Source organism: Staurois parvus, unplaced genomic scaffold (assembly GCF_062004578.1).
Source record: "Staurois parvus isolate SC_StPar_1 unplaced genomic scaffold, SC_StPar_1.0 ptg000832l, whole genome shotgun sequence".
NCBI lineage: Eukaryota > Metazoa > Chordata > Amphibia > Anura > Ranidae > Staurois > Staurois parvus.
The window spans coordinates 2358738-2386285 of NW_028318628.1; the positions used below are offsets into that span (position 1 = coordinate 2358738).

Consider the following 27548-nt stretch of genomic DNA (forward strand, 5'->3'; position numbering starts at 1 on the left):
GTGGCTCTCAAAATAAATTTCAATCGTGGTTTTGGCGAGATTTGGCTCAGTTGAAAAAAAAGGTTGCCCACCACTGGTGTAGTGAAAACCAGGTGGATAGTCTACCACTTTACAACTGTAATTTATAAACCAAGTAACCTCGCTTCTTACACTATATGAATCATTTTGTGGCCAGTTACAGAATGCAAGTGGGAACATTTAGAAAAAAAAAAACGCAAAAATCTCTTAAAATTTTGACAAAAGATAAATGGCTCTGCAATGACCTCTAGATTTCATTGTAGATAAACAGGCAAAACTACATAGAGAATGACAAATAAGTGCAAAGCTTATAACTATATTGTGCTGGTTACAGCCATTTTTATTTGGCACCAACATAAGGTGAAATTTGTATAGCTGAATACGTATTGAGTGAAGTTTTCCCACTAAGGCTCTATTCACACCTACAAAACAAATGTTAATGCACATTTACCACTCTAACACACAGTTTAAGGAGTGTTGCTGTGGCAAAGGTATGGAGTCAACCTTACAGACATTAAGAAAACCTCTCCAATTTGAAAGTCACGGAATATGAAAAATTTTCAAAGCATTGCTATAAAAACATGACTTTCACCCAATACGACTTTTTTCATGCATAACCACTTTCCAGTTTCAGTCCTGTAAAAAACTCAGACATTTCTTTCAAACGCTTTTATTTGACGAATGCTAAAAAGATTGTTAAAACAAGCAAGAGGGAAATAATTCAGAACTCAGATTCAACAGGTTAAATCTTAAAATGGTTTAATCATAAACTTGATGCAAGTTTACAGATTACTGTACATTGCCAAATAAGTCTGCAATGGAAAAAAAAAAAAAAAAAAAAAAAAAAAAATCAAAAAAACAAAAAGCATGCCAAGTCAGCAACCTTCTAAACTCTAAAAGTCAATACCATACCGGTTTGCTGGTTCCTGCCTTTTGTGTGTGGTTCTATGAAAGATGTTAAAACAAGGGCCTTGTGAAAAACAAATTTAAGAGGCACTAAATATAAATTGAACATTGGGGTGTGTGTATGGGACAGAGGGGGTTTTCTAGTCAAACGCTGAAAGGTATAGATATTTTCAGAGAAGCTGGAGATTCCCAAACTTCCTGGGTTTTACCCCCAAAAAATAGAACAGAACAGTATTGATGGGAGCTGTGTGTCACATTGAAAGTTAAGGCCAGAACACAGTTTTGAGCCAACCTGTTCTGTATGCCAACTTTTCAAGAGGTAAACGTATACAAGTTACAGGGCATGTGATTATCCTAAAGGGCCCAGTATATAAACTCATTGTAGAATGCTACAAAATAAACCTGGGTACAAGAACATAGAAGGTACAACCAGCTATATTGTAAGGCAGACACACATGGATGCAAGCTTTAGTAGATAATGGTTCTATTCTACCTTTCACAGCTTTAGATTTGAAATGTCAGCAACTACCAGAGGGAGCATTTTCCCTTGAATATGTATATATTGTTCTAGAGCAATGGGAAGTTAAAAATTTTGCTCTAGGTTAAAAAAAAAAAAAAATTAAAAAATAATAATGACTCTTGGTTCACCCCATTAAACACAAAAAGGCATCAGATCAAGCAAAACCTCATCTTTAATCCTTACTAATCAACAATAGGAGTAACGTTTACTTACAAACTAAACAAATTTGGCAGGGAAAAAATAAAAAATTAAAAACCAAAAAAAACCAAAAAAACCATAAAACAAAAAAAAAGGGCTGACAAAAGTGTTTTCTTCAAGGTCACAATGTCTTCAAAGCCCACTGTGCTTGGTAACCCAAGTTCTACGGAATTATACAATTCAGAAATGATGCATCTTTATTCAAAAATGTACACACAGTTGCCTAATCTTTATGTGCCAATTCTTAGTTCACAGAATTCAATTGCAACAACCCGTTAATAAAAATGCAATGCTAGGAAAAAAAAAAAACAAACAAAAACAATAAAAAAACCTTAGTATTCAATGACTTCAAACCTCATAGTGATGTTATTGGGAAAGGAAGAGGTGGGGCTGGGGGTGGGTGGGACACAATTCTGAGCGTAGTCTGAAAATTTAGTCCTATGGGAGGACTTCACCAAAGTGAATATACAGCCCAGGATCAGGCAAAAAATGATGGCAGCATAAACAGAATTTAAACCATGTTGATTTCCAATAAGGGAATTATAACTTCGAGCATTGTAGCCATTTCAAATATGAAATTGAAAAGGTTAAGGAAAAAAGAAATAAATCTAACAATAGATGTTTTTGTCTCTTACTTTTTTGCAATGTTTTAGCAATTCAATTTAGGTGTTTGGAAGGCCCAGTATTCCCCAGTATTCTTTTGCAGTGTATATTTCCCAGACCAGTAGGCATATATGTTTCATGGCTTTTGCAATCTACCCTCCCTTGCAACATTTGGCAATTTGTTTCCAAATTGAATTTTGGTTGGAGAGCCCAAGTCATTTCTTTCTAACCATTTCTTAAAACATGTTTTAAATGTATGAAACATTAGTTTGGCTTTAAATGATACTATACAAAAGTAAATTTATTTTTGCAGAGCATATTCTGCAAAAGAAAAAAAAATTAAAGCAAAAAACTAAAAAAAAAAAAAAAAAAACCAAAAACACATGAACAAATGAAATGAAAGCAATTTACAAGTCTAATAAAAGAGGAATGGATGCACTAAGCTAGATCATCTGATTTAAATAGGATGATAAAATATCTGGAGTGGCCTCTTCAGTAAAGGCAGCTGCTCTCAGTCCCAGAGAAGCAGATGTGGTCTAATATACAGGTCTGACAGTTCCTTTATCTAATAGCTAACATATGCTGTACAGAGGACCCAAGGGCAATATTGGATCTGTGTTGGAAAGTAGTAGAAAATAAGAGTTTGTTTAAATCTTGGTCCAATTTGAATTTGGAGTTACCCATCTTCTTTTGGAGGAGTGTACCAGCCTAAAAATTAAAAAAAAAAAACAAACAAGACATTAAAATTGTAACAAATTTTATTCCATTTTGAAAACAGAATTTAAGCCATATCCCAAGAGCTATTTTGGGACACACACACACCCAGTCAATTATCAGATTTATACCCTCCAACTAAGAAAAAAAAAAAAAAAAAAATGCAGCTGCCATATCCTGTACAGAACTTACAAATCCGCATGCTTCTTTAGCAGAGGCAGAACTCAAATTGGCCACATTAAGGGCTCAGATTGCTTAACTGTGTGATGAACTATGGCACCTGTCAAAATTGGCCCTAGTGTGCATATGTAGAAGATGAAGATTGCTGTGATATACCGGCCTCCTGGATCCATACCCCGCTTCCTGGATGACTTCTCCTCCTGGCTACCCTTCTTCCTCTCCTCTGAGCTACCCACCATCATTCTTGGGGATTTCAACATCCCTGTCAACCTTGACAACCCGGACACAGCCCGTCTCCTCCACTTAACCTCCTCCTTTGCACTTGCACAGTGCATACAATCCACCACCCACTCCGATGGTAATATCCTTGATCTTGTCTTCTCCAACCGCTGCACTCCCCACAACCTCACTAACACCCCCTTCCCTCTCTCTGACCACAACCTGATCACCTTCTCTATCTCCTCGTCCTCCAACGCCTACCCCGCCAAATGTCACACTACTACCAGCCGTAACCTCCGCAACCTTAACCCTGCCCCCCTCCACTCTGCAGCTGATCAACTCCACAACCGCATCCTCCCCCTGTCCAGCCCCGACTTGGCTATGACTGCCTACAACAACGCGCTGTCAGCAGCCCTTGACTCACTAGCGCCTTTAACCACACGCAACATCAGACTCCGACCGCTCCAGCCCTGGCAGACTGATCACACCAAAACCCTCAAACGACGCAGTCGTGTCCTGGAGCGACTATGGCGCAAAACAAAATCCCAACAAGCTTTCACCTGCTACAAATCTGCCTTCCGCACCTACACCTCCTCCCTCCACGCAGCCAAACAAGCCTACTTCCTGACCCTCATCAAGGCCCTCTCCTCCAATCCTCGCCGACTCTTCTCCACCTTCAACTCTCTACTCTCTCCACCCAGCACCTCACTCACCGCCCTTGAGATTGCCAATCACTTCAAAAACAAGATTGACAATTCGCAAGGACATTGCCGCAACTCACACGCCCTCTCAACCCGTCCCCTCTCACACAGCTACCCCCTCATCCCCCCTCCCCCTCGACATTACCCGCAGGGACTTCGTCACTGCTCAAACTCCCTCCAACCCCGTTCCCCCTCATCACCCCTCTCCCACGGCCCCACCACTGCTCTGACCTCCACTCCCACCCCACCCTACATTCCTCATACTGAAGCTCCCCCAACACTCCACACCTTTGACCTTACTACCATCGAGGAAGTCTCCAAGATCCTCTCTGATGCCCGCCTCACCACCTGCCCCCTCGACCCTATCCCCTCACAATTCCTACGACCTCCCTCCCCCTCCATCCTACGCTCCCTCACCCACATCTTTAATCTCTCCCTCTCCTCCGGCACTTTCCCCTCCCCACTGAAGCATGCACACATCACCCCCATACTTAAAAAGCCCTCCCTGGACCCCAATGACCCGAACAACCTCAGACCCATCTCCCTGCTCCCACTTACATCTAAACTCCTCGAGCGCCTCGTCTACACCCGCCTATGCTCTCACCTCAACAACAACAACCTCCTCGATCCCCTACAGTCTGGCTTCCGCCCCCTACACTCCACCGAAACCGCCTTACTGAAACTCTCCAACGACCTTCTAACCGCCAAAGCTAATGGCCACTATTCAGTGCTCCTACTCCTTGACCTCTCTGCGGCCTTCGACACAGTTGACCACCCCCTCCTCCTCAAAATACTACACTCCCTCGGCCTCAGAGATTCTGCTCTCTCCTGGCTCTCATCCTACCTGTCACAACGCTCTTTCAGCGTTACCTATAATGCTACCACCTCCCCCTCACTCCCCCTCTCTGTTGGGGTCCCTCAAGGCTCTGTCCTTGGGCCCCTTCTCTTCTCCATCTACACCTCCTCCCTTGGCCAACTCATACACTCTCACAGCTTCAACTACCACCTCTATGCTGACGACACACAAATCTCTCAACCCCCCACCTCACCCCCTCGGTCTCTGCCCAAATCACACACCTACTGAGCAACATATCAGATTGGATGTCGCTCCACTTCCTTAAACTGAATCTCTCCGAAACCAAGCTCCTTGTCTTCCCCCCAGCCCGAACCCCACCCCCCATTGACTTCTACATCACATCCAACAACGCCAATATCAAACCCGCTCTGCAGGCCAGAGTACTTGGTGTCATTCTGGACTCTAACCTATCCTTCCAGCCCCAAGTCCAATCTTTAACAAACTCGTGCAGACTCCACCTCCGCAACATCGCCAAAATCCGCACGTTCCTAACCCCAGAAACCACTAAACAGCTCATCCACTCCCTCATCATATCACGACTCGACTACTGCAACTCCCTCCTCACTGGCCTGCCTCGCCGCTGGCTATCCCCGCTTCAGTCGATCCTGAATACGGCTGCCAGACTCATTCACCTTTCCAACCGCTCCATTTCCACCACCCCCCTCTGCCAATCCCTCCACTGGCTTCCGATTGCGCAACGGATCAAATTTAAAATCCTAACACTGACGTACAAAGCTGTCCACCATACTGCCCCGAACTACATCACTGACCTAATATCCAAGTACCGCCCAGCACGCACACTCCGCTCCTCACAAGACCTCCTTCTCTCTAGTTCCCTGGTCTCCTCCTCCCATGCCCGCCTCCAGGACTTCTCCAGGGTGTCACCCATCCTCTGGAACTCCCTTCCCCAACCCATCAGATCACCTACTCTCCTCTCCTTTAGGCGTACCCTGAAAACCCATCTCTTCAGGGAAGCCTACCTCACCCCCTGCTAACTTGCTGACCTCCTCCACTCTTCCTACCACTCCATCCCCCACAGCTATCTCCTCCTGTACCACTATCCCGTCCCTTCTAGATTGTAAGCTCGAAAGAGCAGGGCCCTCGATCCCCTCATGTTTTGCATTGTATTGGTATTGTTCTGTCACATGTTCTGTCCCCCTTTGTAATGTACAGCGCTGAGCGAACTACTGGCGCTTTATAAATACTGTATAATAATATAATAATGTATGCATGCGAGATATGGACCTTATATTGTAAAAACTACTTGAGGGCAGAAATTGTGAATGCACAATAAGTAAAGCTATGTAAAATGCTGGTGACAAATACCTGTAACAAATTACCCTCTGCAAAGATGATGCTTTTCTACAGAATTTCAAGTGAATGGATATTCACAACTTTTTTTGTATGGTTAGAGGGCAATGTGCGCATTATCATCAGTCATAAGCATACATGGCTATGCTGAGGAGTGATGGCCAAATCATTTTCTTACAAATCCTTAAATGTTAAATAGCCACAGTAGCACGCTAGTTTCTTGCACTTCTCTTATAGCACCTACATATGCCTCAGATTGTTTAGTTCTTTGATGCAGACAAGTAAACATCTGTTTTTAAGCCAAAGTATTGGGTTTGGTATCAACATGGAAATACAGGAGATGTCTGCAAATCTATGTGATTAAAAGGTTCTATATAAGGGTTTGATAGTTATTCTATTAATTTCCATTTGTAAAAAAAACAAAAAAAAAAAAACAAAAAAAAAAAAAACACAACTTTGAGATTAGTATAAAACCCTGCATGTGAATGTTCTTTCCTCTTAATCCAAGGAAAATATATATATTTTTAATTTTTTAATCTGACAAAACGGTTTAACAAAAACACTACAAACATAGCTTTCCTTTATGCTACTACATTTTTCCTAACCAGGAACATGTAACTTAAAATATTTTTTTTCAGAGCAATACCATTCTTCTCGTGGATCTGTACTAGGGATTTGTAGGATTGCTGTGCTCGAGCAAGGTTATACTGATTCTAAAAAGAGTAAAAAAAAAAAAAATTACACATTTTTAAAAAACACACACACCATTTACATACAGGATTAAAGACCCACCTTGTTGGCTCCAAATTGCACACGTGCTTTTCCTTTTACCAGGGTAGCATTGATTTGCATGATAACAGATTCTATTGAATAGGCACTGCTCCAGCCCTAAAGGAGACATAAGGGCATATGGGCTACATATACCATCAACCAAAATCACAACCTTTAGAAAAAAAAAAAAAAAAAAAAAAAAAAAAAAAAAGGGGTGGGGACAATAAAGGTCTAATAATCATGAGTACTGCTTAAATTCTGTAGCAGTACTTGTTAGCAAGCCTTGCTTACTTTTCATGGGCATTTAGGGACAGCTTAACAATTTAGGAGCTGAATTTCAACACACAGTAGAATAAAAAAAAAAAAGTTAGTACATAAAAATATGTAGCAACATACAAATAAAAATGTGACCATTTAAATATTTAATTTTAATTATTTAGGAAATGAGTTAAGCTATGCTGCTAGTGGTGTAGCTCCCAGTCTTTCAAGCCGATTGGCAAGTGGTGCCATATGGAAACGTGAGAATTAAAAAAAAAAAAAAAAAAAAAAAAAAAAAAAAAAAAAAAAAAAAAAAAAAAAAAAAAAGGCAAATTCTACTTTACATTACCTACCTGTTTAGTAAGAAGCTCCATACAGAGGGCACCTCCACCCAGCACATAGCTAAAAATAGGAAAGAATACTTTGCTCATCATCCAGGTTGTAAACAGTTTTTGGTTTTTCATTTCTGTCTAACAGATATGGCTCAGATATACAAGATCATTGATTTTTTACAATGTATTATGTTACTTTGTCACCCTCTGGTATATCTTCATCATAGATTAGCCTACTCTGGCTGCATGGTACACATCATGGCTACAATGACTCCAAACTATCTTGAAGTATTTCATTTTTCAGATCAATTTCTACACTACATGAAAGATAGGTTAACAACCAACTGAAATACCTTGTAAAATATGGGATGCTTAAATTAAAACAGCAAGGAAGAAAATTTAGTGCTTACAACATACAGATGCTGTAATGCGTACACTTAGGAACCATACACTTATGTAATACAGGTGACATAACTTTCCACCACCACCTCATTGCTGAACAGAGGCCAAACAGAATATGCAACCATTGCGCTGCGGCAGATGGAGAGAGAAATTTCCTAGGGTCTTTAAGAGCTTTAACATAACAGGCACCCACTGCTAGTCTCTTGAAAATGCTAGTTGCCTGGCTGTCTGACTTTCAAAACAGAACTTAAAAATCTGACCTGCATATTTGTAACATCCTATGTACAGGGTTAATCTGAAACTCCAGAAAGGGGATCCCTTCCAGCACACTAAAAGACTAAAATATAATCCCTTTTGGTGATCAGCCATTTCTGGGTTTTTAGCAACAAAATCAGGAGAACTGGACACAGACAAAAACATAAGCATTACAGTTTGATAATCAAAAGTAAAGCCATACTCTGCCTTAATACTCACCCTCCAGAGAGTACTGGAGACACCACTCTCACAAAAGGAGGGTCAAATGGAAAATTATCCTGTAGTATAAAACAAATGCCAAAAAATAAATTGACCAAATCTTACATAGGAAGTATCAAACACTTGTAACACCAATTGGCTTCCCCAAGGTTCCTCATCCCCACTCCGAGACTGCCGTGTCCACTGGACACAGCAGACTGCGGCTCCCGATGCAAAGTGGCCTGGGGATGTCAACAAAGCTGTGATGAACGGCTCTGCTTTCTATACCAGTGAGCTGTGAGTGGCCCAGGTACCATGCGATAGCTGTGGGCGAAGAGGAGGAAGAGGGAGGGCGAAGAGGAGAAACAGATCAGCCATCAGTATTGATCAATTTTCTAATATATAAACCATAATTTGTAGATGCTATAAAACTTTGGCACAAACCAATATACACTTGATGGCTTTTTTTTTTAACCAAAGACACATAGTAGAATACACTTTGGTTTCAATTTATGAAGAATTTTTTTTTTTTTTTTTTTTAAAGAAAAAAAAAAAAAAAAAAAAAAAAAAAAAAAAAAAAAAAGAAGAAAGGAAAGGAATGGTTTATAGTTTTATAAACCATTCCTTTTTTTTTCTTTAAAAAAAAAAAAAAAAAATGAAAAAAATCATGTGTGATTTTTTTTATAAATGTAATTTGGGTACAGTGTTGCATAACCGCACAATTGCCAGTTACAGTAGCACAGAGCTGAATAGCAAAAAAATGGCCTGGTCATGAAGGGGGTAAAACCTTCCGAATCTTAAGTGGTTAAACACCATTTTCGGTTACCCATGAACTATAAAAAACAGACTTTGTGCAGGTTAAAGACTAAATAACACACCTTTTTGACCTTTATACATGCTTTACCTTAAAGGAAAAATTCAGTAAAATGCAGTCTACACCTTCCTTTTCTTTTAAGACCAAAAGGTCACTATGTAATGGGCTGTCCGGGTCAACCCTGGAAGAAAAAACAAAAAAAAAAAAAAAACAATATCCTTTAAAACTAGTTATTTTATAACTGCAAAAATCTTTAGAATGTACCCTTATTAGCAATAATTTATTCCAAAGATAGGAATTTATAAATTATATAGAAATAAAACACAATGGATATTGCCATGTTAGCCAATCAGAAGTTTGGCACCATGAAACATCCCTAAGTTCATAAAGTCAGCTGGAATGCTGAAAGGAGGAGAATGAGGGAAATTACAACATATTGTAACTAAAATAATTTTAAAAATATTTATAACGCACCTTTCCAATGTTTACACTTATACCAAATAGCCAATAAATCCAACAGATACGCTGTACATGTCCATATAACTTTTTAGTAATGAAACGATCCACATTCTGTTGCTGAAACTTACTACAAAATGTTCCAAATATTAAAGCGGTAGTAAGTGCCGCTTTTGAACTTATCCCTAGAGGTAAGGCTATAATAAGGCTTACATGTAGGTCAGTGGATATCTCCTAAACTTGCAGTGTTTAAGAAATATTCACACGGGATGCAGTCGGTGACATCACCAGCACATGCGTTCTGAAGGGATAGCATACTCATGCCGTTGCTTCAGAGCTCTCTGCCATGGCTGTGACGTCATCGCGGCTTGGCCAATCAAGCACTCACAGCCCATGAACCTTGAAAAGAAAAAAAAAAAAAAAAAAAAAACTGGGTGAAGATGAAAGCCCTGTCAGCAGTGATAATGTGCTGCTGGGAGGAGAGGTGGGAGTTCATTTTAAAGGCAAACATGCCATAATGTGCTAGTACAGGGTGCATACTAGCATATTTTGGTTTTAACAACCCGGGACCCTTTTGATTTCTATTTTTTACAAAAGTTTACTACTGCTTTAACATAGTTACTTCATAACATATCCTAATGCAAAGAGGTGCATCCAACCAAGAAGATCAGAGGAGTTCAATGAAAAAGTTTAGGAAAACACTTACTTAAGCAGCTTAACATGCCACTCGTACAGGCTGTCATTTACAAGTTCCACTGAATAAATTCCTGCAAAATGAAAAATAAAAAAAAAAAGGTTACATAGGAATCAGTAAATCGTTTTTTTTTTTAGTGCTCAAAAACCACCTTACCCTTTCTGTATGTTTTTGCTTTAACCACTTCCCAACCGCGCTATAGTCGAAAGACGGCTACAGTGTGGTTGTCCAGTTCTGGGAGGACGTCATCCCAAAACGTGCCCCTGGCGCTGTCCGTGATTGCTGTGTCAGAGCTGATCACGTGATAAAAAAGGTAAAAGGTCAATCACAGTGGCCTTTTACCACGTGATCAGCTGCGTCCAATGACACAGATCACAATGTAAATACAACTGCCGGTTATCGGCTGCACTTTGCTCACGCTGTCACAGCGTGAGAAAAGTACTGCCAATAACCGGCAAATGTGACGGGGAGAGTATAAGTGCCCTGATTATCAGTGTTGCCCCATCAGTGCAGCATCATCCGTGCCGCCCAGCAGTGCAGCATCATCAGTGGAGAAAAATTACTAGTTTTCAAAATTTTATAATAGAAAACACTTTTTGCGCTATAAACAAATTGCAAAAAATTTGAAACACCCAGCGGCAATTAAATACCACCAAAAAAAGCTCGCTTTGTGTGAAAAAAAATAATAAAATAAATTCATATGGGTACAATGTTGCATGACCGCGCAATTGTCAAAGTGTGACAGCGTTGAAAGCTGAAAATTGGCCTGGGCAGGAAGGGGGTATAAGTGCCTGGTAGGCAAGTGGGGTAAATACCAAAAGAAAGCTATGTGTGGGAAAAAAAAAAAAAAATCACATGTCGCATGACTGCGCAATTGTTATTCAAAGTGCAACAGCACTGAAAGCTAAAAACTGGCCTGGGCAGGAAGGGGTAAAAGTGCCCAGTAGGCAAGTGGTTAAAATGTACTTTGACACCTGCACAGCAAATGGACACAGGACACCTGGGATGAAGCATATGAACAGATATATGGAGGAAAAAAAGACAAATTATATAAAGACATGTGATGAAATTGGTCACCAATACACCTGGACAATAGTGAAAAAGAAGGTGCTCAAGATTGCAGCGCGTTCATTTACCTGGCTGTCAATTGGACGCTGGTGTAGATACCTTCAGTCAATAACCGAGACTAAATACACTGCACTTCTGACTTTACCTGCTGCAGGCTTGTTTCAGGTCAGTGATTCAAAGTAGTCAAGCCAGAGAAAGTAGTTGGGGTCCACACACCAGTACATGAAGTTTGAAACAGAAAGATGGACATGCTTCCGGGCAAAGGTGGGACTTGCCATAGGATGGAATGGTAGCCAGCCATCATTTGCAAATGTAGGGCTATAGCTACATGATGAAGTTACCCTTGAACAACTAAAGCTTTTTGCAAAGAGATTCAAGCAGTATTTCCATTTGGACACCAAATGCATGCCAAGGCAGTCCTTTTTGTAGTGCTGTATGCCCTGTTCCACTTTTAACAAGCTCTATTTCTCCTTTTTCCTATACTTTTCTGCTGTAGAAGAGTCTTACTGATCATCCCTTTAACCGCTTTTGCGACGCCCAATGGCAGAAATACTGCTACAGGGAGGCACGGGTGGGCAAAAAAAAAAAATCACACACACACACGATTTTGCAGCTCTGGGTAGGGGGCGCGTGCCCTAACCGCGCAGCCATCCGCAGCCTTGGCTGTCAACCAGGTCAAAACTGGTGATTCTCCACCGGCACTTGGCGATCTCCGAGGATTTCCGACGGGGAAGAGACCTGTATGCAAACAATACAGATCTCTCCCATCAGCTCCTGAACACTGCTTTGTATGGCCCTGCATAGCAGAGTCATGCAAAACAGTGTGCTTATAGTGTAAAGCACACACAGCCCACAGAGTAAAACACAGATAACCCTTTGATCGCCCCACATGTTAACCCCTTCCTGCCCAGTGCCATTCGTAAAGTGCCCATGGTTTTTATCACTGATCACTGTACTGGTGTTACTGGGGGATGTTAGTGACACCAAGTTAGTTCCCCCCAGTGTCAGAATGCCTGCCACAGTCCCGCTATAAATTGCTGATTGCCGCCAAAAAAAAAAAAAAAAAAAATCCAGTATATATGCCATTTGCAAACGCTATAACTTTCACATAAACCAATTCATTTACACGTATTGGGATTTTTTTTCATTAGCAAAATGAGTAGCAGAATACATTTTGGCCTAAATTTATTATGAAATTTGATTTTAAATGTTTTTACTGGATAGGTTTGTTTATAGCAAAAAGTAAAAAAATTTATTTTCAAAATTTTTTTGTGTTTTCTGCGCTATAAACAAACAAAAAAAAAGCCCAATAAACAAACAAACAAAAAAAACAAAAAACAAATGCACCAAAAGAAAGCTATTTGTGGGGGGGAGAAAGTAAAATTACACTTGGGTTCAGCGTTGCATGACCGCACAACTGTCAGTTAAAGTAACGCAGCGCCGTATCGCAAAAATGGCTTGGTCAGAAAAGGGGGTTGGGGTTTAAATCCTCTGGAAGGCAAGTGGTTAAAAACCACTTTCAGTTTCTGAGTGCATACAAACATCAACATACATAAAACATGTGATATTCCATCCTTCACCAAGTTATAGAGATTGTGTTTGCCAAGTAGGAATTGTATTAAATTGGTTTCTTCTTTAACCGCTTCCCATCCGCCCTATAGCAGAACTACTACTACAGGGTGGCACAGGTGTGAAAAATCACGGATATATACGCAATTTTGGTTGCCGAGGATCTCCAAACGGGGAGAACTGTTTGTAAACAAAGCAGTTCACCTCCCTGTCAGCTCGGGGACACTGCTTTGCATGGCTGTGCACAACACAGCCATGCAAAGTAGTGTGCTTACAATAAAGCACAAACACATGGCCCCATAGTAAAACACACCCAGCACACAGTTAACCCTTTGATCGCCCCTCATGTTAACTCCTTCCTGCCTAGTGCCATTTGATCAGTGCTAAAAAAGAAAAAAACAAAAACTTGACACTGTACTCTGTATTGGTGTCACTGGGGATGTCAGTGACACAGTCAGTCTCCGCCAGTGCCAGAATGCCCGCCACAGTCCCGCTATAAAATCGCTGATCGCCACCATTACTAGTAAAAATAAAAATTGCAGTATATATACACCGCCATTTGTAAACGCTATAATGTTCCCATGTAACATGTAATGTAAACCAATTAAATTTACACGTATCAGGATTTTTTTTTTTTTTTTTTAAGACATGTAGCAGAATACGTTTTGGCCTAAATTTATGACAAAATTAGATTTTTTTAATTTTTTTTACTGGATATGTTTAATAGCAAAGTCAAAAATATTGTTTTTTTCTCAAAATTGTCGGGTTTTTTATAGCGCAAAAATTTACACTGCCATTTGTAAATGCTATAACTTTCACGTAAACCAATTAATTTACACATATTGGGATTTTTTTTTTTTTTTTCCCCCTCACATGTAGGCAAAGACATGCAGCGGATTACATTTTGGCCCTAATTTATGACGAAATTTGATTTTTTTACATAATAGCAAAAAGTAAAAAATGTTTTTCTCTCAAAATGGTCACTTTTTTATAGCGCAAAAAATTAAAAAAAAAAATGTACAGGCAATCAAATACCACTGAAAGAAAGATCAATTCGTGGGAGAAAAAAGAAAACGTAAATTTCATTTGGGTGCAGCGTAGCATTACCGCGCAAATGTCAGTTAAAGTAACGCAGTGCTGTAACGCAAAAAATGGTCTGGTCAGGAAGGGGGTAAATCCTCAGGAAGGCAAGTGGTTAATAAGTATGGGCAAGATTATTTACATAAAAAGCTGACCATGCATTTTTAAATTAACGTCTTTAAAAAAACCCCCCAAAAAAAAAAACCAACAAAAAAAAAACCAAAAAAAAACACGTTTCTACCTACAATTCGTAATCATACAGTGTGTATGAGGGACAGACATACTTGCTCATTACATATGAAGGCTTTTCTTCCTGCACCGTACAGCAAAGCGTTACTGGTCTCTCTCAAGAAGAATCTATGCATCTCACTAGTCTCCCCCCCCAAATATACCAATGAAATTACAACAAATATCTGAACAGCCAAGGAGGAAAAGATTGCAGTGACAGGGCCCACTCTAGGCTGCATATTACTGCAACAAAAGAACTGGAAAAGCAAGCCTATTTAAAAAAAAAAAAAAAAAAGGAAGAAGAAGAGGGAAAGAGTGACAGTTTCAGTAGTATCTTAAATTAAAATAAGAATTTACTGAAAATAAACTGCACTCTCACTTTAAGTAGTTCATTTACATAAGAGTCTGTTTACTGGTTCTTTATTGGCTTTTTAAGCAGGCCAATCTGTATTAGCTTTTGTGGACCTATAAAAGGCACAGAAGGTAATGACAATAAAAAGGGACTTGATAAGAGTGTTAAAAGGAAGCAATTCAAAATATTAAAAAAAAAAAACCAAACACAAACCTGTTTTATAACTCTGTGATCTGTATATATCCCTGAGCTCTTTCATAAGACGATCAGAAGCTTGTACGGATCCGGACACTGCACCCTAATGCAAGGAAAAGGAAGGTGAAAAAAAAAAAAGTTAATTTGAGATTATCCACCTCCCTTCTTCAAAAATTACTCAAGAAATCTTATTTTAGTAAAAAATTATGGAGCTTGAGACACAACACAAAAAACAAGCTCCACTTCCTGCATGGTTTGAAAAAGATATACATCAGTATTTCCCATAATCCTCTAGTACAAGCCTGACTATACTCTAAACAAGACAATCTAGGAGACTGTCACATTCACAGCAGTGCAAGCATGAAAAAAAGTTCTGTACATTTTTACAGGTCTACTGAAACTGAGGCAAAAACTTTGATAACGTGGAATACGAGAAAAGCAAAAGCCTCTGTTACTAGAAAGTTTGTGTAAGTTTTAGTTTAATGAAAAATCATTTTTGGCACAGATGGGCTGCAGTTTTGACTGTTTGTAAAGATGACCCCTCCCTTACATGTTCAACTCAGACCAGTGCCTACATGCTTGGTCTACACGGAACTACAACTGTAGAGAAGGACAAAAACAAGAAAGGGGAGGTCTATATATCAGCTTGATAAAAAGTTTTCACCGATTTCTATGCTGCCAAGCAGCTGTGTGTCCCTCAATACAGGAAGCCCCTTTTGTTCATGATTTGGAAATAAATGCACTCTACACTTTGGCTAAAACCTTTTCCAGGGGCTACTTATTTCTAGCAGGTCAGGATCCCATCACCTAAGGGACATTACAAGGAGAGAACCCTATTAAGGTAGTTATAACAGTCATTGATTGGCCACATTGTTTTTCCCAATTCCGTGCACTTTTCTTTAAGAATTCACGATGCTTTAATGTCATCATAACTTCGCCATCTAGTTATGTTTTAAATTTAAAATTTCATGAATACATTTTGTAAAAGGGTAACAAGTGTTATACGTTTTGACATCCAATACGGTTACTCACATTAAGGTGGTCCTGCCTTTGATTCTTTCGGATCTTCTCCAAAATGGCAAGATTTTCTTTTTCAATGCCTTCATCCTCTGACTTCTTACCATCGACTGGTTCTTCCTCCTTCATGTCATAATGATCCAGATCTTCAATGTCCTAAAAAAGAAAAATTTTGAACAGGCTGCCTACAACAGGCCTCGACACAAATGCACATACTGTGAAGAACTGCATTATGGGCTTTTTTACTGGGCAATACTATACGAAATATGGCTGTATACTTGTAAACATGATCTAAAAATGATCTGTGCACAAACCTTTTTTTGGAGGTAGGTAAAAGTAGGTGAGAACATAGAAAGCGTGTTTAACATTTTGTAATACAGCTATAACTATGCAGGCACCATGACTGGTTTTTCTTACTTTCAGAAATGATCTTACTTTTCACAAGGTTAAAAAGTTGTGTCAGTGTGCCTGCATTCCATAGTCTGTCAGCCTGACACAAGATGCAGGCTGTGCTAGTGCAGGGGTGCGTTTAGGAGGCAGGCTGTGATGTGGGTGTTGGGTGCCAGAGGCAAACTGATTAGTAAAGGGACATGCATGGCGGCTGAACAAACTACCCAATATAGGCATGGCATGCAGTGTGTCTGCAGTGTCCTGTACCTCTCAATGACCAGCCAAAGCCACATGAGCATAGAATATGTTGAGAAGGGTATTGATCGGAAACACCTCGTCCACCAGGTCGAGGAGGCATACAGAGACAGTCAGAGGGACCGGGCAGCGAGAACCTCCATAATACAGAACATAGCAAAAGATTATTGTAAATGATCTTTGGCCTACAGAAGACAGCGGCATTTCTGAATCATGTTCAGATATTGCTTCATTGCAGGATAGAGCTTTACCTTGCATTTTTGGATACCACAGCAAACTGTGTTCACAGTGATTTTTGGAAGTATTCCTAAATCCATGCAGTGACATCCATCACAGAATCATGCCGGTTTAGAATGCACTTCCACCTGTGGGCTCAAAAATCAGGGGCATCCAACATTGTGTTTCAGCCTTGTCCCTTGCATCCAGTCTTTGCAATTTTTCAATGAGTCATTCTGAAATTGTTCAACAATTTTTAGGCACAGCTTTTCACAGATTGGAGAACCTCTGCCCATCTGCATTTCTGAGTTATGGTTTCATTAACCACTTTCGGACCACCAATGTACCTGCATGTCGCTGGACTTTTGCTGCTTATAATCACAGTATTTTTTTTTTCCGCTTAAGAGCCAGCAGTCGGCTCTCTTGTACAAGCAATCGGAGTAGCTAACTAGCCGCTCGATTGCTTGTACAAGCTCTCCTGCACAGGGCATCACTATTAGTTTAATCTGAAACCATCACTGCCATTTTTAAAAATCTGAAAGCATTCAAAAACACCGCTCTTGGTATTCTGAATGCTTTCAAGTGCAGAGGAGGGATTTGGTGTGTCAGACCGCCGATCCTGCCATAAAAAACAAAAAACCGAAAAAAACAGTCATGTATCTATTGCTGTTACAGGGGATGCTTACATGCTCACCACATATGAGGTATTGCCGCAAATGTCAGATCATGGGCAGTACTTCTAGCTCTAGACCTCTTCTGTAAATCTAAAGTGGTAACCTGTAAAGGCTTTTAAAAGAATTGCCTGTGAATAGTAAAATTTATGTTTGTTGCTATTACTAGGCGTACATTTTAACATGTTACATGTTTGGTATCTATTTATTGTGCATAACATCTTATATTTTACAAAAAAGTTGGGTAATTTTTTGTGCTTTTTGCAATCAGATTCAAAAAGTATTTTTTTTTCCCAAAAATTATGTTCAGGGAAATAAAAGAATAAATTGGTGTTTTATTGCAATTTTTTTAAGATCTCTTCTTTAAAAATATATAAGGTTTGGCAGTTCTAAGACATTTTTTAGCAAAATGTATTGATTTTAAAATTTTAACAAAAATGGCTTGGGGCTGAAGTGGTTAAATGTATTGAAAAAGTCACATTTATTGGTTGAGAAAGCAGGCCATTGGAAGCCATAAGCTGATCCATACACTAGCAATATAAAACTAGTATTAAGTAACAAAATGCTGCTAATGCACAGTACAGGACAGATGACTACCTGGCAGCCACTAGACAAAGGTTATATAGCAAGTGCCCCAAGTTCCTTGGACTGTAACAGATTGCCAGGGCTGATCTAGGACTAAGGAGTAGTGGTGTGAACCTCCTGCGCTTAAGCTACCAACTGAGTACAAATATTCGCAGAGAAGCTGCTAACATCTAAATCATACCAATGATCAAATACATGCAATATAGATAAACTGATGTAGCGCTACTCACATACACATAATTAACATATTTTCATTATTATAGTTAAAGAAGTGAAGACTAAATTAGTAGTGACACAATGTGCAAATAATACCAAGTGATAAGATCCTAATGTGGTCTATACCAAATAACTAAATCGTGCTGTGATCCATCTGTATGCATATCACACAGGACTTTCAAACGGCTGTGTGCCATCCGGGTATATTGTGTAGCAGTCACTCAGCACCTCTCCATAAGTCTAAGATCTTTGCAATTTCTGGCAACATATAATGGACCAGGTTCGCTCCGGTCTCCTTTCTCCCCTTTCTGCCCAGGTAGACCGGCTATCCCTGGCTTTCCGACTTGTCCTGATAGTGATGTTGGTAAACCAACCAAAAAGTAGAAAGAGGTCTACCTGGGCAGAGAGGGGAGAAAGGAGACAGGAGCAAACCTGGCCCATTATATGTTGCCAGAAATTGCAGAGATCTTCAGACTTATGGAGAAGTGCCGAGTGACTGGTACACAATATACCCGGATGGCACACAGCTGCTGAAAGTCCTGTGTGATATGCATAGAGATGGAGGTGGATGACTAGTGTTCCAGCATCGTTGGGATGGATCAGTGAGCTTCTTTCGGGCAGGCTTACAAGGAAGGGTTTGGCAGTCGCCTGAATGAGTTTTGGCTGGGGAATGAATCTCCATAAAATAACATCTTCAGATATTGGCACACACCCCATATCTTTACCTGGAGAGGAAGCCACCACCATTGCGCAACCCCAGAGAGGGAGACCATTTGTGGAGAGAGGTCTGAGCAGCAGAGGAATCATATGCTTGGAGGATCTGATATTGTGATCCCAAATATGCTTTGATCCCTACGGGTCGAAGTTATAAGGCGAGAGGCCAATCTCGCCACTTTTGGATCTTGGTCGTGGTTACCCACAGTCACCATACACAGGAACGAGTGTTCATTTGGTTTTGGATTAAGTGGCGAGGTTAGCGCCACTCTGGACTTTGGTTCACAAATAAGCCGTGTATTGTGCGGTTCGCCGCAGAATTGAAGTTGTGTGCGTACATATACACATACATATATATATATATATATATATATATATATATATATATATATTTTTTTTTTTTTTTCCTTTGGAGTTGCAATTTTTTTGACAGTTGCACTACTGGATATATGATCAGTTTATCTGAAATCGCATCTTTAATGCACGTTCATTAGTCTTGCATGTTTATGTGTTTATCTCTCTAGTGGAGTCTATATTGATATAGACTCACCACTTTCAAGTCCCAGTTGGACTATTATCCACCATCACAGTTTTATCCTGTTTAGGATATTTTCACTTATTTAATTTATTACATGGTCTCACACATTATGTAGATGTGCGTTGTTTCACCTTTCTTTCACTTGTTGATCCATTTGGATCACAGCACGATTTAGTTATTTGGTAGACCACATTAGGATCTTATCACTTGGTATTATTTGCACATTGTGTTACTACTAATTTAGTCTTCACTTCTTTGACTATAATAATGAAAATGTTAATTATGTGTATGTGAGTAGCGCTACATCAGTTTATCTATATTGATCTAGGACTAACCCCTTTTTTTTTTTTTTGCAATGTTGCACTGCTTTCCTATTTACAGTTAAACTTATTTGCTTGTAGTATATTTTTTATGCAGGGTTTATTTCAATTGCCCTCCACTTGGCATTTCTTTCACCAAAACAGTCTGAATGAGGGGAGAATTTAAAAAAAAAAAAAAAAAAAAAAAAAAAAAAAAAATTGTGGACAGACAAATTTTACATATCTCAAAAAAACAGAATACATACAACTACACTTTCTATGCTAGTCTTTTTTCACTGCAACCAGTGCCTGAATTTAAAAAAAACAAAAACAAAAGGAGAAGTTAACCTTTTACATTGCAGCCTGTAAAGCATTGTACCTGCAATCAATGATCTATGAGATTACTCATCATCACTCTTGTAGTTCATTAAGAGATACAAGCCTTCAACCACAATGGCTGACCGTACTTGTAGCCTGGTTCATTCACTGCAAACGAACGAATGACACGGCCTTGTGGGTGAAGATTCTCACGGCCATGCCGTTTTCAACATGACAGCAGGTACAGGGAGAAGATACCCTTCCCACTGTCAAAGAGAAGGGAGTACTGGCGCCAGGAGTGAATTCTAAGGACAGGTTACTCCCTAAATATTGGTGTAATGTGCCCCTAAAAGGTGAACTTAACCTTTAATTAAAATAACGTTTAAAGTGATCCCTGCAGAAGACGACCAACACTTATCACTCCAGAGGTTGGCGAGTCCCATCTCCACTTATTAAAAGCTAAAACTGCTCTGGCTACAACCGCCCACCCCTTCATCACAAGACACAGGTCATCAGAAGAAATAATGTGCAGTGGAGGTCCAGGCATCACATGCACCAGGAAGTGTGTTGGATGCATAAGATTATTTTGGCATCATAAGAGGTTCTTTGGAGATAGTCACACAAATTTACCCAAAGTGGACATTACCAATGTTTGTATTTCTTACCTCTCCCATGTCTTCCTCCTCTTCCTCTTCAGATGTGACTTCTTCTGTTGTGCCATTCTGCAAAAAAAAGTCACTAAAACTGAGCAAGTTTTTTAAGCTGGCATAGAAAAAGCAAACAGGTAAAAATCCTGTAGCTCACACAATACTTTCTGTAATAGTTTTAATGTACAGGGCCTCCAAAGCTAAATCTCTGCAATAAATAAAAATGCATTCTTATTAAAACGGCCTCAATGGTTAAACTCATTAAAGGATAAAGTTCACCTTTGGAACATGTTCCCATAGCCGCAGCAGTGCCCGCCACCCCCTCCCTCTGACAGATAGCACAGGGAAACTTCTCCCCTTACTGTAAGATTTGAAAACCGCGGGGCTGTGTGGGGGGTCCGCCCACACGGCCGTGTCACTCATTCACAAAGTTCTGTGAATGAGTGCCTACAAGTCCCAGCAGCCTTAGCGGTCGTCAGCTTGTAGTTTGCAAAGAACTACCAGGGTGCTGTAGAATGCCGTGGTAGTTCATTCAAGCTTCCTTTCAGTATATCCGTTTGACCGTACATCCCATACGGCTAGCAGATATTGACAAGTCTGCAGGAGACCTGCATGGCATCAGCAAGGGGGGGTGGTACATTTATCATTTTTGTTTAAAAGGTGAACTTCTTTAGACAATGCCAATGCTTAGAGACGTTTTGGTCATCATTCAAGGTATGGGATCCTTAACTGCCACGGGAATTTATAATATTCAGTATACAGTAGTAAGAATAAGTAAATCCCTTAGAGTTAAAAGTGATAAACTTTAACCATAAAAACCTCACAACCAAAAAGTGTTCTTGGCAAAGAACATAAATTCCACAATAACTATGCTACCAAAATGAGTGTGCTATAAATTGCCTCCAGCATTGTTCCTGTTTCTTCTTGCTGGACGCTGCTATTTAGCTGAAACCGATAGCCCCTGACCAGCAGTAAAACTTTAGGCTGTCAGCAGATCGGCCCCTACATTTTTGGCACAGTGCCTAAAAATATTGAGCAACTAAGCATGTGCAGACCAGAGTGAGACAGTGTATTACTCCTATGTTTTACATACCTATACCTGTAAAAGGGGCCAGCCTGAAGTGACCTAGCAGGACTTACTTTTCTAACTAAACTTTAAAGAGGTTGAAAAGGTTAAAGGGTTTAACCTTCATGCATTCTATGCTTGAAGGCAAGAAACCTTTTCTGAGCAGCCCCCCCCCCCCCCCAATACTCACCTAAGCCCCCCTCTTGATCCAGCGATGTGCACTAGTCTCAACTGTCCCAGAACTCCCTCTCCTCATTGACTGAGATAGCAGTTGGAGCCATTGGCTCCCGTTGCTGTCAATCACAGCCAGTGAGCCAATTAAAACAGGGAGGCGGGGCACACGGAGCAGTGGCTGGGGAGTGGGCATGCTCGAGTGCTCCCATTGCAAGCTGCTTTCTGTGGGAGCACCCAACAGGAAGGGAGGGGCCAGAAGTGCTGGTGGGGAACCCAAGAAGAGGAGGATCTGGGCTGCTCTGTGCAAAACCACTGCACACAGCAGGTAAATATAGACTTTTTTAAAGTAAGCCTATAGAATCACTTTAAACTGGTTTTCTGCAGTAATTTGCCATCATATGTGATCTGATCCCCATCTAAAATCACAATAGACAAAAACACAAATGTGGTTAAAGGGATTCTAAAAAAAAAAAAAAAAAAAAAAAAAAAGGGTTTTGCACAAAGCAGCCCAACGCTTCCCACTGGCGCTCCTGGCTCCCCCTGTCCCTTCCAAGTGCAGAAGGTTTTTAACCTTAATGCATAGAACCACCTAAAAGTGATACTAAAATTTCAGATGTTTTGTTTATAAGATACAAACAGGTCATACTTACCTGCTCTGCCCAAAGCAGTCCCAATCCCTTTTTTGGGTCCCCTGCTGGCACTTCTGGCTTCTCCCCTCTGCTGAATTCCCCCCAGAGCAAGCAGCTTGCTCTAAGGGCACTAGTGCATGCTTGCTCACAAGCCACCTTTGTGTGTCTCGGCCCCGCCTCTCCATCACCTCACTAGCTGCGATTGGCGGCAGGGGGAGCCAATGGCTCCCGCTGCTGTGTCTGAGCAAATTAAGGAGAAGACACCTGAAGGAGCTACTACTCTCGTGCCCAACACTGGATCGAGATCTGGCTCAGGCAACCATTAGGGGCAGAGGAGGGAGCTGCACACTGAAGGTTTTTAGCTTTATGCATAAAATGCATGAAGGAAAAAACAAAAAAAAAAAAAAACACCACCTTTACAACCATTTTAAGAAGATAACACAATCCATTCTAATTTCTTGTGCCTTTATTGAACACACCCATTATACATTCACAGAGGTGGAGGATAAAGTAACTGAACCAAAGGTGGTTTGCAAAATTACTCCATGGGTTCAAACAAGTGCTTTATGTAGTTCTGGATCAGACCTGCACAACGTTCAGGAGGAACGACCATTTTTTGACCATTCCTATTTAAAAAAACTGCTTCAGCTACATATTTGCAGGATGTCTGGTGAGAATAGCTCTGAGGTCATTCAACAGCATCTATGGGGTTAAAGTGGGCTCTGATTGGGCCATTCTACATGCCAAATTTATTTTTCCTTAAGCCAGTCTGTGGTGGATTTACTGCTATGCTTAGGGTCACGGTCCAGCTGCATCACCCAACTTCTGCTATGCTTCAGCTGGATGATAGCCACCCTGACATCCTTTTGTTAAACTTGGGAATTCCATCCATCACCCCCCCCCCCCCACACTCCAATGAGGGCAAGTGGTTCAGGCCCTGCGGTAACAAAGCAAGTCCAAATCATGATATTCCCTCCACCATGTGCCACTGTTGAGATGTTTGTAAGTTATGCCTTTTATGCACTATATACAGTGCTGAGTATTCTTCTTGAACAATTACATTTTTGTTTCATTAGTCCACAAAACATTTTCCCAGTAGTGTTGTGGTTTGCCAAGGTGCTCTTTGGCAAACTTCAGGCACGCAGCAATGTTTTTTTTTTTTTTTTTTTGGAGAGCAGTGACTTCTTCTGTGGTGTTCTGCCATGGACACCCTGCCTGTTCAAAGACTTACATATGGTAGACTCATGAACAGGGATGCTTTCCAGTTCCAGTGATGTCTTCAGCTGTTATTTGTGGGTTCTTCTGTACCTAATTGAGGATTCTCCGTTGTGCCTTGGGAGTCATCTTAGCTGGGTGTCCTCTTCTAGGAAGAATAGGCACAGTGATAAACAGTGTACATTTATAGACAATTTGTCTGTCGATTGATGGATGCTTAAAACACTGAGATTGCTTTGTATCCTTTTTCAGCCTTATGCAGATCAACTACTCGTGAACTTTATCTTTAGAGAACTCCATTTTGCAAGGCACGGTTCACATCAACTGATGCCTTTTATGACCAGTAATCTTAGCCAGTTCCAGTCTGGGCCAATTCTGACATTCCTTTCCAATATGTAAAAATCAGCTTTTTTTGGTAGAAAAATAGAGCCCCCCCATCCCAAACATTTGTAAGCAGAGTCCATAGAGAGAAAAAAAAAATGGTGGGTGTTAGATATTTTTATGTCACACAATAACTGTAAGGCAGTTTTTCAGACAAAAAATTTTTTGGGGAAAAAAAAATGCACATTAAAGAATTTTAAATGCACAAAAACAAATACCCAAATTGTTGATAAAATATAAAAGGATGTTTAATCCTGCCAAGTCTAGGGCAATGTCCATACATTTTTCACCAACTAAATAGATTTGAAAAACTTCTCTCTCTTGCAATGGTCCAATGCCTTACCATACTTAGGAATCAGGCTCACCTCATTCTACAAGGAACTCCATCAGGCTAATTTGCCCCCTCCAAGAACTGGACTGAGCTATTGTCCTCCTGGACCTAATTTCCACTCTCCTGGTTTGGCAGGATGGTCACAGTCCGCATGTTCCACTTTCTGAAATGGTTATATGTCTTTCGAGTCAGTTCCCTCATGTTCTTCACATAAACCAACAAAAACTCTTGAAATTTATTTGGGGATCTTCTAGACCTAGAATCAACAAACAGGTCATGTTTGCTTTTAAGATCAATGGCTGCCTCTCGGTCCCGAATCTTCAGGCTTGTTATTTAGTGGCCACCGTTGCTCCCGTGTCATCTACATGAGACACACTGCCTTTTGCTGTGGGCCACTATAGATGTTGTAGACTCCCATCCCCTACCTTTATCTCCTCTACCGTGGTTTCCTGTGGCCCTTCGCCAACAGTTTGCCCAATCTGGCTACACACCTTCTGAATGTGGGGTCAAATTCTTAGCTGGCCTGATCTCACCTCATCTCCCATTCTTGGATATACTTCAGTGCCCACTGTTTCCTCCGGGACTTGAAAATCCAAGACCATTTTCCCAGTGAGCTGACCATGGGGGTTTTTTTTTTTAATATAAAATTTGCTTCTTACCCCTACTAGGCTTCTAACATTTGATGCCCTTAGAGCCTCACTTGACTTCCCATTGCAGGAGCATTATGAGTGTCTTCAACTCCGCCATTTTATATCTCCACTTCACAGATCTCAGCCCATTACTGTACCTATACACCAACCCCATTTGAGAGTTACTCTATAGAGCTCAACCTCATTCCTCTGGCCTTATTTCACTGATCTACTCTAAAATAACCTCCAGAAAACCTCTACTGGGGTCATACTATCTTCAGTGGGAAAGCGACCTGGGGATACAGCTGGACCCAGAGGACTGGCAGATCATGACATTAACACTATCCAAGAATGTACTTCTATTGGAAAATTCTTATGGAGATCTTGTACAGATGGTACTATATGCCAGCTAGGCACACACATTTTATTCCTGCTCACTTCTACTGTTTCCGAGGATGCTCACAGGTGGACAAAATGACATCTGGTGGTCCTGTCTGAAGGTGTGTAGACTTTGGGTCTACAGCCCTGGCCAAAAGTTTTGGGAATGACACAAAATATTAATTTGCACAAAGTCTGCAGCTTCAGTGTTTTTACAGTATATGTATTATATATATCTATCTCACCATTTGTCAGGTGTTACTATTGTATACTAAAGTATACAAGCATTTCATAAGTTTCAAAAGGCTTTAGACAATTACATTAAGTTTATGAAAAGAGACAATATTTGCAGTGTTGATCCCCCCAATCAACCTCCGGGACACATCCTGACTGATGGCAGCCCATTTTTGTTTAATCAATGCTTGGAGTAAGAATTTGTTGGGGTTTTATAGTTCACCCACCTCTTGAGGATTGACCACAAGTTCTCAATGGGATTAAGGTCTGGGGAGTTCCCTGGCCAAGGACCCAAAATTTCAATGTTTTGTTCCCAAAGCCACTTAGTGATCACTTTTGCCTTATGGCAAGGTGCTCCATCATGCTGGAAAAGGCATCGTTAGTCACCAAACTGTTCTTGGACACTTGGGAGAAGTTGCACTCTGAAGATATTTTTGTACCATTCTTTATTCATTGCTGTGTTCTTAGCCAAGGGACTGGGCTCACTCACAATTTTGCCTGAGAAGCAACCCCACACATGAATGATCTCAGGATGCTTTACTGTTGGCATGGCACAAGACTGATTGAAGTGCGCGCCTTTTCTTCTCCGGACAAGGTTTTTTCCCCGGATGCCCCAAACAATCGGAAAGGGGATTCAGAGAAAAAAAAAATTACTACCCCAGTCCTCAGCAGTCCAATCCCTGTACCTTTTGCAGAATATCAGTCTCTCCCCGATTATTTTCCTGGAGATATGTGGCTTCTTTGCTGCCCTTCTTGACACTAACCCATCCTCGAAAAGTCTTTGCCTCACTTTGCATGCAGATGCACTCACACCTGCCTGCTGCCATTCCTGAGCAAACTCTGCACTGGTGGTGCCCCGATCCCGCAGCTGAATCAGCTTTAGGAGATGGTCCTGGCACTTGCTAGACTTTCCTGGGTGCTCTGAAGCCTTCTTCACAACAATTGAACCACTCTCCTTGAAGTTCTTCCTGATCCAATAAATGGTTAATTTACGTGCAATCTTAATAGCAGCAATATCCTTGCCTATGAATCCTTTTTTGTGCAATTCAATGACGACTGCACGTTTCCTAGCAGGTAAATTTGTGTTTCTCAATTTTTGGCCAGTGCTGTATGTGCTACTCTGCACCTTGATGCACACTGACCTCAAGAAGAATCCATAAGAGGCCCTTCTCTGTAAACCAATTGTAGAATTACTTCACCTGGAATGAATATTGGCATTACATTGCTATACTACTACCAAATTGATTATAGCCATAGCCTGGAAAACAATATTATGGTCAATGAAAAATGGCTATACTGTCAGACACCCATGAGAAATTTCTCCGGATGTGGCAACCCTGGATTGCCCAAGCGCAGCCACCTCGATTTGACAATACTCTTGTCGATCGAGTAGCCCCGTGTTGCAGACCCCTGGGACTCCTCTTTCACTTTTCTTTCTGTTCACTTCCTTACTTTTTGATCAGTTAAAAGACTTCCTAGCTGCCAAGCGTCCCTGTGGCCTAGACGATTACAAGAAGTACAATCCTTGCATAATATTCCACAGTTTATGCATATCATCTGACACATAGTTTAATACTCTATTGCTACCAACAGCTACATGTATTTGCTTGTATTTTTGATCTTTACACAGTATGGCTCTTTCATGTGCTTTCTATGCCTACATCTATTCCTCCTATCAGTTCATCCCCCACAGTTATTACCTTTTGTGCCACCAGCCCCTCCCTCTTAGATTGTAAGCTCCAAGGAG

General features: G+C 40.6%; 1 protein-coding gene across 2 annotated transcripts in view; it reads right to left on the reverse strand.

Moving 5' to 3' along the window:
- Nucleotides 1-672: 672 nt before the first annotated feature.
- Nucleotides 673-27548, reverse strand: part of UBE2Q2 (ubiquitin conjugating enzyme E2 Q2) — a 69892-nt gene continuing 43016 nt past the window's right edge. Inside the window, exons 4-13 of one of the 2 annotated variants that reach the window (XM_089655301.1) lie at nt 20783-20839; nt 15931-16071; nt 14917-15001; nt 10419-10479; nt 9347-9437; nt 8464-8522; nt 7609-7657; nt 7019-7114; nt 6873-6933; nt 673-2953 (exon numbers count right to left, since the gene is read on the reverse strand). In XM_089655301.1, coding sequence (XP_089511427.1) covers nt 2922-2953; nt 6873-6933; nt 7019-7114; nt 7609-7657; nt 8464-8522; nt 9347-9437; nt 10419-10479; nt 14917-15001; nt 15931-16071; nt 20783-20839 — 732 coding nt within the window. In that variant the 3' untranslated portion in view covers nt 673-2921. Of the gene's footprint in view, nt 2954-6872; nt 6940-7018; nt 7115-7608; nt 7658-8463; nt 8523-9346; nt 9438-10418; nt 10480-14916; nt 15002-15930; nt 16072-20782; nt 20840-27548 lie in introns of both variants that reach the window. The other variant, XM_089655300.1, reaches the window with a different exon arrangement.